General features: G+C 37.0%; 2 protein-coding genes across 3 annotated transcripts in view; both read right to left on the minus strand.

The window, feature by feature from the left end:
• Nucleotides 1-2,303, minus strand: part of LOC106133053 (disintegrin and metalloproteinase domain-containing protein adm-2) — a 61,695-nt gene extending 59,392 nt beyond the window's left edge. The window contains exon 1 of the mRNA XM_060950983.1: nucleotides 1,972-2,303. Coding sequence (XP_060806966.1) covers nucleotides 1,972-2,062 — 91 coding nt within the window. The 5' untranslated portion in view covers nucleotides 2,063-2,303. The remainder of the gene's footprint in view (nucleotides 1-1,971) is intronic.
• Nucleotides 2,304-3,427: 1,124 nt separating this feature from the next.
• Nucleotides 3,428-12,059, minus strand: LOC106133023 (zinc metalloproteinase/disintegrin). Of its 2 annotated transcripts, XM_060951074.1 has the most exons (14): nucleotides 11,381-12,058; nucleotides 11,217-11,305; nucleotides 10,747-10,902; nucleotides 10,290-10,422; nucleotides 9,925-10,061; nucleotides 9,542-9,703; nucleotides 9,163-9,332; nucleotides 8,589-8,903; nucleotides 8,095-8,281; nucleotides 6,748-6,885; nucleotides 6,207-6,321; nucleotides 5,839-5,958; nucleotides 5,356-5,478; nucleotides 3,428-4,613 (listed from the first exon to the last, which is right to left on the minus strand). In XM_060951074.1, exons 1-14 carry the CDS (start codon nucleotides 11,385-11,387, stop codon nucleotides 4,348-4,350), a joined length of 2,118 nt encoding a protein of 705 aa, XP_060807057.1. In that variant the 5' UTR covers nucleotides 11,388-12,058; the 3' UTR covers nucleotides 3,428-4,347. The 2 variants fall into 2 exon arrangements, with proteins under 2 accessions (XP_060807057.1, XP_060807056.1); XM_060951073.1 differs by having other exon boundaries at nucleotides 11,217-12,059.
• Between the last annotated feature and the right edge of the window lie 653 nt (nucleotides 12,060-12,712).

Raw genomic sequence — 12,712 nt, forward strand, 5'->3', positions numbered from 1 at the left:
TGATCAGTCTTTAATGCAAAGTTGTTAGACACTCATGAAGGCTTTTCTTGTCTTTGAAATATGGTTACCATATTGGATATAATTTTTTGACACAACTTTGTTTTTTTTAGGAATGCTACGCAATAGCGGATAGAACGCGTGCGAGCGGACATCCGGCGATAGGCGGCTTTTACTCGGTGACATTACAAATACAATGACCAAGCACTGTTCTAATTTGTTGATAATTGAGTTTTATAAGTACCTTGTTGTAAATAGTATGAAATTCTCAAGTGCCCTAAGATTCTGCTCTGGCCTATTATCTCTAATAACTATGTAATAACAATACCAAGGTCCATTTGTAACCGTGGACAATGAATTACCAGTTTAGGAACGATTTGGGGCGGACTTTTTGACAAATGATATTTTTTATTTCTGTATATACATATAGGTAATCTATATATATTGTTTCTGTAAATATAATATAAATTGTGTAAATATCAAATCGCAATTGCTATCATTGTTTCTGGTTGTGTCATAATATCTATCTCTTGTTAATCAATAAGGTGCCCACTGTATAGTATGTCTCTGTATTTTCCATGATTGAATCTCAATTTTATCATTAAGCCATACTGCTGAGCATGGCTTTTTGTCTTTTGCAAGACTGTTGACGCTGTCTGCCCCGTAAGGGATAAAACCGTGGTTAAAGGTGTGTATGGTACATCATGTTTACTGTACAAGAATAAATGATAGAAAGTAGAATCAATAGCAAAAACAGGGATCACAATGTGTTGCATATGCTTTTTATAAATTACACAGGAACCAGCATGTACATACATACATACATAAAATCACGCCTCTTTCCCGGAGGGGTAGGCAGAGACTACCTCTTTCCACTTGCCACGATCTCTGCATATTTCCTTCGCTTCATCTACATTCATAACTCTCTTCATGCAAGCTCGGGTTTCGGGTATTTTTGACCTGACCCTTTACCAACCCTTTACATCCTTAATTTGATCAAGATACGTTCGTCTAGGTCTTCCCACTCCGACCTTTCCCTCCACACCCTCCATGTAGGTATATCTGCTTAGTCAACCTGTTTTCATTCATCCTCTCCACATGACCGAACCATCTCAACATACCCTTTTCTATTCCTGTAACTACATCTTCTTTCACATCACAACATTCTCTTATCACGCTGTTCCTTATCCGGTCACTCAATTTCACACCCAACATACTCCTTAACGCTCTCATTTCCACTGCATTTATTCTGCTTTCGTGCTTCTTTTGCCATACCCAACTTTCACTCCCATACATTAATGTCGGGACCAACACGCCCCTATGCTTTATTTTATCTTGGCTGCTTGGAATCATGTTGCAATGATCCTAGTCAACTAACAACTCATACATGTTGTTGTTTATAGTTTCCTAAACAAGGTATGGATTTTGTGTGAATTAGTAATATTTTTTTATTTGCTTAGGTTCCTAACTACATATGTAATACCTACATATATAAATTAATAAAATCCTACCCAATGGTCATAGTGAGGACAAGCATCTGAAGATAAATCTCAACATATAGATAACTGGATTTGTTACCATGAACGTGTGTTATTTCCCTTGAAGTTGCACAGGTCACTTCAGGAGTCACTTCTCAGGATGCATGACATACAATGAATATATTTTTATTTGTGAGAACAGGTTACAAGGAGGTAACTATCCACTCCAGGATCTTGTCTATAGGCGATTGCTGGATAATCCCTAGGAAGAAGATGGTTCCCAGACTGGTTACCGTATAATATAACGAGAAAGATGCGTGGTTTTTTTGGTACGGTATACCTAAGGGATTTAAAATCCTTGTGAACTTACTCTGATAAAAGAAAAACAAATATTTTGACCGAAAACGCACGATATGTGGATTTAACAAATAGGCCACCTCATTTGAGAAACTCAAACGTAGATGTTGAAATAATAAGTTAATAAACAGGTACTCACTGAGATTTTGAGCTTCAACGCCATCCTTTGTCAGGGCCAACAGAAATAACGAACTCACAAACAAGCACCAAACACAAACATTATCACACATTTTAACACACTTATGATAGCACAAGCAATAAACTTTAGTTATTCATTAGTAATAAGTTCACAACAACAAACATACAAAATATATTATATACGATCTGATTTTATCATTACGAAAAGGCACTGCATCTTTCTTCGAACAAAAAATAGAACTCGACCACAGACATCGACTCCGAACCCAACACGAAACTCAATGTGTTCGTTTTCGGTCTTCGAAAAATAAGCGCAAACAACACACACAGACAAACACACCACAGATGCGAATGAACTGTCACTGTCAAGGCAGAGTTGCCAGCGCACCTATGTTTAAAATGTCTACAATTGTACCGGTAAAATATATATTTTTTATTTTAATAGACACATAGCTGGGGATTCACTCCGTTATGAATTACCAGAAATATAGGTTTGTTCCCATTCAGTCACACCCAGATGTGTAACACTGTTACTCAATGGGAAAAAAATTCCCGTTGTGTAGCAGTGGTACACATTGCAACTATCGTTTTCCCAATGAGTAATACTGTTACACAATGACACTTTGTATTCCCGATCAGTAACACTGGTTAAGAATATTTTTTATAATAACATTTCTAATGTTTGGACGTTCCTCGATTTAAGCACGCCCAAACTGTCTATCCACTTTTATGTTTTTTTTCTGGCATGTCCACCATGCAGAAGAATTCTCCCACCTTTTTTTTAATATACACTGATTCACACGAACCAGAAGAAGGGGAGCGAATTTCCAACATTGTATATAACCAAACGTGCTTCCACGAATGTATATCACATTGCTCTATGCATATTCTGTATCCGAAAAGGGCAAAGGAAGGGGTTACAAGTATTGGTTTGTTTTTGACCGCCTCATTGGTTATTTATTTTAGCAAAAAGCCGCCATTCGCTAATGTTTTTCATTGTTTATTAAGTGACGTTAATTACTTACCTACCTGAATTACTTGAACCCGGCGCCAGCTCACTTGCGGCGTATTTCAATTCAAAGCACAATTGAAACAATAGTTTTCGTGGAACTGGATGGCCAAAAAGAGATATGATCGAAGACTACAATTTTATGTATTTTCTACACTAATCGTTACATGTCTTATTCTTTTTCAATTAAGAACTAATTAAACAAACATTAGAAATGCTTTTATAAAAAATATTCTTAACCAGTGGTAGGTACTGATCGGGAATACAAAGTGTTTTGGAGAGAGAGAGATTCTCTAGGGTTTGTTGTTAGGAAATAATACTCCGTTTCAGAAGGTGAGAATGGAATGCTTTATTTACAAAAGTTGGACATATTTATATAAAAATATTTACGAAGGAAAAGGCAAGGACGAATCATAAATACGGAACTATAACCAATAATAGAGATAAATTATTTTTAACAAATAATAACAATATAATTAAATCAAATTAAAACTAAAGCTAAAAAACGAAAAATTTTTTAACAATCCAGAAATATCGAATTATAGCCAATAGTGTGATTGTATTTACAAGTAGAAATCTAACGAAAAGTTTTTGAGGATAATAAAATGGATTTGCATAGATTTCTGAGAATTTTGCATTGCAGTCTCCTGAGTCTGGATAGCCCCGTCCCGTTTCCGCTACACGTGTCGAGCTTGAGTTTCTGTGACGCCCGGTGCGGCCGCAGGCGCGCCGAGGGCGCTACGTGCGATGGGCACGCGATGTGTGTTGGTTGAAACTTGCTCGGGTATAAAACTGTCTTGCTGCTTGCTCTCCGCCTCATTTGAGAAGGCGGACGCATCATCGCACGTCCACCTGCGCGGCATCGCGCCGCTCCACGCCCGCCCTCCGGACCGTCGCGTGAAGCCCTCACCTCGCTGCCTTGCGGCAGACGTCGTCGCTCAGTGACGACGCCGCCACCGATGGGAACTCCCAGAAGATAGAAGAAGATGATTTACTCCAACTCCTGCACAGGAGTTTGGGAAGACCCCTTGTCCCCGCCTCAGTGTTAGTTTGAACTTGCGGCGTGAGGTCGCGCTCGTGAAGCTCTCGCGAAGTGCAGTGTGTGCGTCGAACTCTTGAGTTGTTTTGGACGGAGATCCGATGGACGATTATGCAGTGTGAAGAATTGGCGTGTGAAGATGCTGATGCTGCCTGGAAGAACTGCTGATGCACGATGTGTGGCATGTCAATGTGCACGCGCTCACAAACAGTTCTTTTCAGAACTAGCTTCTTCTGGTTTCTGGGCAACGAAGTCGGCATGATATTAAAGTGCTTGATTTGTCTTGTGTTTGTTTTAATCATCTCTTATATATATATGTATTATATCTGTTAAATCCAGGCAACCTTTTGGTATTGTAATGGTAAATGGTAACGGTTGTGCTCGGTATTGGGTAAGGTAAGCTTGTTGGTAAGTATTTTGGTAGCCACAACTTTCTTAATACTCGCATGCCTTAAACAGCCAGTAGACGATGGTGACTCCAGATTTTCTTTTTGACCAAATTGAGCGATGATTCTGAGCTTCATGATATGATATATTAAAAACATCATGCCCAAGATAACAACGACAATCCCAATGAAGTTAATATAATTGTGTACTGCGGAAGAAGACGGCACATTTTAGTTGTTTTAATTAATCACATAGATTTTACAAATACTAAAAATAAAAACTAATCGGCTTTTTGTGTAGGTACTAAAGATTTTCTGAATAGTTTGGTTGGATCACAAAATATGGTGTACTGATATATGACTATGGTAACCTTTCAACATTCCAACTGTTGAGGGGATAACTGATAGAATAATAAAACATGAAATTGTTAATAACTACCCAAAATAGCTGTGATCTTTCTCCAATATTATAATACTAATGAGGTAGAAACAATATTCGATAGCGGCAACACTAAGAATCGCAGTTCATGGTTTGGGCCGTTCATTGGCCAATTTATAAATGGTTGTCAGTTTGTATTGACAAAAATGGCGGGCCGTCGAGTAATGTGACTGTAGTTTTATCTGGTTAACTACTTTGCGCAAGTAAAAAAAAAGCATATTTCATTTTTGTTTTATATTTGTATAGAGCATGCGCTTATAATATGTACAGCAAATCATAACAACGTGCCCCGACGGGCACCAAAACTGAAAAACTGCATGCTTTTCTTGTATTTAATTCATTAATGTGTTTCTTAAACTGTTGCTTGCCATATACTATTGCTTTTGCACCGTAATTAATTGCCCTAAAAAATGTGTGAAAGTTGAGCGCTTACTGGGAAGAATCCAAATCAGACTGGTGTTCTGAACATAATTAAAGTAAACTTAAATATAAAAAATTCAGAAGATACCCACCTTCACAACAAGAATAAGGCTTGGAATAGTATGGTGATCTCTCAAATGCTCCTACATTAATCTGGTCCAGTTCAAACAATGTAGTTGGTGTAGTATGATTACGGCGGCCCTGATGTGGAGGTGCTAAACAATATAATAACTTTTATTATTTTGCATTACTTAAACCTTTTGCCTCTAGCTTTGCATTAGAGGGATTTTTTATTAAATATTTCCTTCTAATTTTTATTTAGATTCTTAATTCCTCTGTCGTCATAGCTTAAGTTTTTTTTTTGAAGAAATTAACCATGCTACGTAGTGCTTTAAAAGAACATAGAGGCACGGAACTTAGGGAAATTATTTCACCAGGTTCAAATACGATTAATCAGCGGACTCAAAATTTTATGGTAACAGAAACAGCTGATTACGCAACGGAAGTTCGTTTTTCCGGGTGATATAATCTATACATTATAGGTAGTATAAGTTTTGTTGATATAATTTTTTTACCTTTTAATTCAAATTGAGAAGGTAAAACGGCTCTGTTGGCGGGCCCGGAATCCTCTGAGCCTCCACCACCAGGTAAATTGCACATGGGAGGTGCGAAACCATCGTCACAGTGACAATGACCTAGTAAAATATAAATTACAAGTTTTATGAACACATTAAAAAGACGATGATAGAATCTTTAAATGAAAATAATAAATGGTTCAATTCGCAGAGTCTAATTAAAAAAGAATAATGGGGTGATTTTAAAAATATTCTTAACAGAATATTAAGAATTAAGAGATTTAGTTCCGGAAGCGAACTCTCTTTAGGTAACACAAGGATAGTTTTGTTCAGAAGATTATGTCCTAAGAGCTAAGTATGTTCGGTACCTTTTGAGTTACAAACTCCATGCCCAGAACAGTTGGTAAGGCAGCCATTTGAATGCTGTCTTATAATCGTCTGTCGCTGGTAATCCACAGGCAGGCAATACTTTGTAACACACAACTGTTAAAAAAGTTCCGATATTAGAACGTTGAAGATCCAACGTTTCAAATTGACCTTATTCCAGTTTTTTACAAAGAAATACAAGAGATCTACAACGAAATCGCGATAAATAATTGATGAAACCTGTGAAACTAAGTAACAATCTTAATCAAGAAAAGATGTGGCTTGGTTGGCTATCAACAATTAGCCTCCAGAAACCTTTGATGTCTTATCAAGGCTCTGTCGGAACGAAACATAGAGCGTTATAAATGTCAATGGAGATGGGATATAAGAGTATTTCTTTTCAAAGTTGTGTAGATGCCGTTTAAGAGAAAAAATTGAAGTATCTAAATCTTATGCACGTACAATAAAACCCATAGGTTTGACGTGGTTCCGAGTATCAGACTCCGATCCCAACTCAAATAAGATAAGAAATCCAGTTCAAACCTGGCCAGAACAAGGAATGGCGTCCAATGTGAACACATCCTCGGGGCAGTATTCGGAGAGTCCATTGCAGTATTCGGGCAGGTCGCATTCTAGCTCCGCAACACGGCATAGAGTACCCATGCTCTTAAACTGGCACATCTTTAGGATTACAGAGAAGTTTGAAAATCATTAGAATGTGTTCAGAATTGAATACTGGTAAATTCTTTGTTGCCAAATGTGTGTTACTTTGCCATTTAATAAGAAGATGTCTGCAAAGAGCTCCATCTCATAAAATGGGTCCCTTAGGGTGTCTTTATCACGTTAACAAGGTGTACTTAAAATGCTTCAAAATAACCTATGCTTGGCTTAGATATGAATATTGGTAAATTCTTTGTTGGCAAATGTGTGTGTTGTACTCTGCAGCAACGCCGCCTGTTGGAATTTTTGTTCTACCTATGGCAATTTAATGTACAACAGAAGAACATTATGTACAAAAAACAATTTAGTATGTACGTACAGTAAATTTGAGAAAAAATGATACTTTATAGGGCGCTGCTAGAGAGTATACTCTACAGCAGCGCCACTCAGAATACTTACTTGTATTTATACTAGAACGCAAATTTTTTAATTAGAGGATGTACGAACGTTTATTAGTATGTACGTCTTAGAATAATAATGAAAATGTAAGCAACTATCGTTTTATCTAACTTTAAAAGAAAGACCGTAGTTAGGTATGTTGCAGTGAACACATCTTCTTTCCTGTCAATAAGGCAATTAATAAAGTAAGTACTAAATGAATAACATAGATTTTGTAACAGTAACAATTTCAGAACTATATTGACTGCCTTTTATTTTTTCATTATGAATAAAAAAAACTAGCTTTTGCTAGGTAAGCTTTAAAAACGTAAAATAAATTAATTCGTTAAATAATACTAATGCTTTGCAGGGCATTTCTTTTAAAGTTAGATAAAACAAAAGTTGCTTACATTTTCATTATTATTCTAAGACGTACATACTAATAAACGTTCGTACATCCTCTAATTAAAAAATTTGCGTTCTAGTATAAATACAAGTAAGTATTCTGAGTGGCGCTGCTGTAGAGTATACTCTCTAGCAGCGCCCTATAAAGTATCATTTTTTCTCAAATTTACTGTACGTACATACTAAATTGTTTTTTGTACATAATGTTCTTCTGTTGTACAATAAATTGCCATAGGTAGAACAAAAATTCCAACAGGGGGCGTTGCTGCAGAGTACAACACAAATGTGTTCTTCGAACGAAAACTAGTTTTTTTTTGTCTCTTGCACTGATGAATGAAAAACCTGAAAGAAGATAACATGCAACTGACAGCAGACTGAACTTAGTACCTGAATATCGCAGCAATCACCCCTAATGCAAGTGGCATTAGACCTCAGTTTGCATGTTTCGGGATGACAGCATGCTTGACACGCATTTATTTTATCGTCGACGTTGATGCCACAGTCACAATCTTCCCCAGGATCCAGAAAGCTATTACCACATGAAGGGTTTCCAAATAGGTGAACTGGTTTATTTCTGAGAAAAGCAAATGTAGTAGTTTATTCCGTTTGATTATTTTCACACTGTAAGGTTGCTTTTTCCAAGCCCAACGGCTTTACTTCACAACTAAAGTTGAATGTGTCTGGATGGTAACTGTTCATCGGATCAATGAAGACCAATCTCTACTAGCAATATGAAAAATATGAATAGCCAGCATTAATATACCTTTACAACTATTATGATACAATGTGGTCTGCTTTGGTTTAATCAGTCTACTTAAATATTTAATAATGCGTTGGGAAATAATTTAATAATTAAAACTATTCTCAACTTTGAAACCAACCTTAGACATGAAGAGAAATTGCCATCAGAATAGTCCTCGTCAAGCACTCTCAGGCTACAATCCGACCAATGAGTAGGCAGATGAGTTTGCTCTTGTTCACTCATGATGCAGAAGTTATCCCGACACTCGCAGTCCTCAGTATCATGGCGCATTCCGAAGCTGTGGCCTAGCTCGTGGGCTATGTTATATGCGTTCTTGACAATGGTAGCCACGGACACATTGTAACCGGAACGGTAAATAACCGCGCAAGATCCAGAGGAGCACATCGACCCCACGTACGCTAATCCTACGTGGGATTTGTCGAAAGGTGTATCCCTGAAATTATCGATAATCACAATAATTATTAATTTCTACGTCAAGAAGATTCGCCCGCGGCTCCGCCCGCGCCTATGTCCTTCTCCGTACTGCACACTATACTATGTATGCAAAATTTTACGGATATTGTTTCAGCGGGTTTGATGTGAAAGACGGATATACAAACGTACTTCCACATATAAAGGTGGAATATATATATATATATATATCCATCCATATTATTATAAAATAATATGGACTCAGCCTATAATGTACTCACGTCATGAGCTGAGCATGGTCGTAACGCCCAACGGATTTCAAAAGAACAGGGAGGTATTCAAGGAAGTGGTCGAGAGTCACTTGGCTGTTGGGGTCTAATGGAATCCTGTCTTCTACTGTCCAGACCTCTATACCAATCAGTGCTATGAACACGTTATGGGGCGCGAAAACCTGCAAGAGAAAAAATACCTGTACATAATCCGTGAATGTTAGACAATTTAAGACTACTTAGTTACTACTGATTTGACGTGACTATTGTTCGACCTTTACAAATCGAAGACCAGAATCAAGACTACAAATTTAAGATTGTTTCAAATATTTTTTTTCCTTTAACTACGTGTCAAGATTTTGGAGGCCATGTATTAAGTAAATCTTTATACCGCATTGACTATATTGGTGGTCTCCTGCAACTGATGATGCAGAGCCCTCAGATCTCTCCTGGCTCCCAAGTATTGGGCGTGGTCTGCAACCAATACCAGTTCTACGTAGCGAGATCTCTCGTTGTTGCCGAAGAAACCCCTTTGTATGAAGGATCTTTTATGCTGAAAACAAAATTTTTAAACCTCATGTGAATGCCTCACAAATTGATCTCACCTAAAAGGAAAATGGACACAATAGAAACTGTTTGGAACCCGTCGAGGTCCGCTTTTGAAGTCAGCGTGTATCATATGCTATGCTGTACAATTATTTGACACTATCTGCCTTGCACCGGACCTACACCAAATTGCCTTGCATATAAATACATGATACGGTAAAAACTCACCCTGCTCGACCTGTTTCCGTGAATCTTCATCAACTGATTGTTATTAGCCTTTTTGACACCCTCAACGTAACCACATTTACCATGTCTTTTGAACTCACTATTCTCGTATATATAATGTGCCGACTGTATGTTTTGCTCTGAAAATATTTTGGAAATTTCAATGACCTCCCCACTCCTGGTAAGTGCTCTTCATGGACGTACACGCCACGATGGTGATGAAAAGTTCGAAATATTTACATTGACTTTCTTTCATCATAGTATTTTCCGATTATTACAATAACTCTTTATGACACCACAATAAATAACAGCAATTCACTTGTTTTTTTAAAACATTGCAGCAGCAAGTCTATCCGATAGAGGTTTACCTTCGGCTGGCTCGATATATCTAATCTTGGCTCCATCGTGGATCACTCCTCTGAGACCATGGCACGTAGAAACTGCCACCCACGAGTTATGTTTCCCTCTCACGTGTCCCGTATACTGACATAACTCTAATTCCTGTAATTTTTAAAAAATATTCTGGCATTCATTAGGAAAATAATGTTGCAAAGTAACGTGTAGAACGATCCTAGTAATTGAAGATTTTACATTAAGCTATTTTTATCTGTCCTACGCAACACGGTTAATGACTTGCATCACGATGTTTTTCTCTCACCGTAAGAGCATCGATTAGTAATCAAATTATTGAACGTTACAAAGACAAAAGTATAATTTATACTATATACAAGTGGCGAGAGCTAACGGCAGAGGATTATGGAAAGTTGTGGTCGTCTAGGTAAGAAGCCAAGAGAATACTTACTTTAACATCATCCGTTAACCTACCTCTCTCTTAGGCCTGTGTAGAACTATCTTATCCTGATCTTGGTAGCTGATGATATGACCTTCAGGCAGTAATCCATGGTTCAACCTCAACTCCAGGGTGTACTCCTCACCGTCTACATCAATCGTGACCAGCACTTTGCTATGATGTGAACTACGCTGTATTTATCAAGTAATTAGTTTTTTCAAAGCTTTGCGTTACGTCGCGTCTGACTGAGGCAACACAACGAGCATTAGGAATGAAACTATTATTATAACAATCTTTCAAAAACTATCATTGCTTTAATCATTGGTCGGGATTTCTGGGATGATGATCAAATGTCCATAGTGGACATCGAAGAAGATAAGAAGTGTTAGTTCGCTTGTTGAATCTAAAGGTAGCTAGTTCAACGACAGAGAAAGACTACCTACATATAATATATTGGCCAAATGTCGAAAACCAAAATGTTGGGTTTACCGATGTGAAACTTTACCTTGTGTCGGGTGGTAGATAGATTTATTTTGGTCCTGCCATGCTGAATTACAGGATGTACAAGAGCCAGTTTCTTGAGAAGTGGATTAACTGAAAAGTTATGAATTTCGGAATTGTAGTAAGAATTATTAATATATGGTAGTGATAATAATTGTAATAACTTACCTCTCATTGTCCGTTGCTGTTAGGTTCTGTTCACACTGCAGTAATTTGAAAATAATTTTTAATGATTGGTCTATAGTTATCCGACTCCACACTCAATCTGATATGACAAACTCACGAAATTTCATCCGAGCAACAACGATGACTCTGTATGTTTAAACTACGGCTATTCAACTATTGTAAACATGATTGTTACATAACAATAAATAAAAACAACAAAAACGTAAGTTTGTTTTCATCCGCGTCATAAAATATAGTGAGAGCAGAGAGAAAGGTCACTTTGTTACACATGTGGCGACATCTTTACGCCACAAGTCACAACAGTCAACGCTTTCAGCCAATAACAGCGGGGAGTCTAAATGGCGCAAGCAAAGATTTTACGGATTGGACCATATACAAACTCCGACACAACATGCTCGGAGCCGCGGTTCCCCAGACATAGCACATGTGATTAAAAACTCTTCTTTGCCAAACCGAATACCTACATCAGATCAGAAGGGACTAAACAATATATAAATTTAATTAGAGCTCTTTTTTCTTTTCTCTCAGTAATACTAAATTAATTTTGATGTTAAGTGTTCTTCGAGATAACAAAAATGAAAAAGTTATTAGCTGTAGTTGCTGGTAGAGTGCAAAACTATCATTAAGATCAATAGATAATTTGCTACTAAACACTATAGTTGCATGATGATGCTTTTTGTAGCTTGTTTTTCTAGACGTTGAGAGTATTGACTTAACTATAAATAAGTCTAGACACATTATGAAAGACACTAGCAGACTTCACGTGTTAATCTTAATATATTCTGCCGGAAACAACACGTACAAAATAATATTTTTTAACTATTTTATTTTATGTAGCTTGTCTTCTGCACTTTATGTGTGTTGTTTGAGGCACAAAGGAATTAGGTAAGTACTCGTACCTACCTAATTAGATCAGCCAATGGCATCATAAAACGTTAAACGCTTTTTATTACCTAAGGTCTATTCTATCTGTGTATTAAATTTTATCAAAATTGGTTTTAAGTTTCTCTTTCCCATGGATGTCGTAAAAGGCGACTAAGGTATATAGACGTGACAATATGTATGTATGGTTTTAAGTTTATTCGTTACAATCATACAAATAAATCTTTTCTCTTTATTATTTGTGTGAATTAAAAAGGTAACTATTGAAACTTAATTATATTTTAATATTCTAACCACCACACAGTGATACCTTGTAGGTATCCAATTCTGAAAATAAATCTATTCTTTTCTATTGGGTAGGTATTCTTTATCTCGAAATCCTAATGTTCTATCTACCTAATTTGCGATAAACGAAGCCGCAGGTAAAAGCTA

The sequence above is a fragment of the Amyelois transitella genome, chromosome 23, assembly GCF_032362555.1.
Source record: "Amyelois transitella isolate CPQ chromosome 23, ilAmyTran1.1, whole genome shotgun sequence".
Classification (NCBI taxonomy): domain Eukaryota; kingdom Metazoa; phylum Arthropoda; class Insecta; order Lepidoptera; family Pyralidae; genus Amyelois; species Amyelois transitella.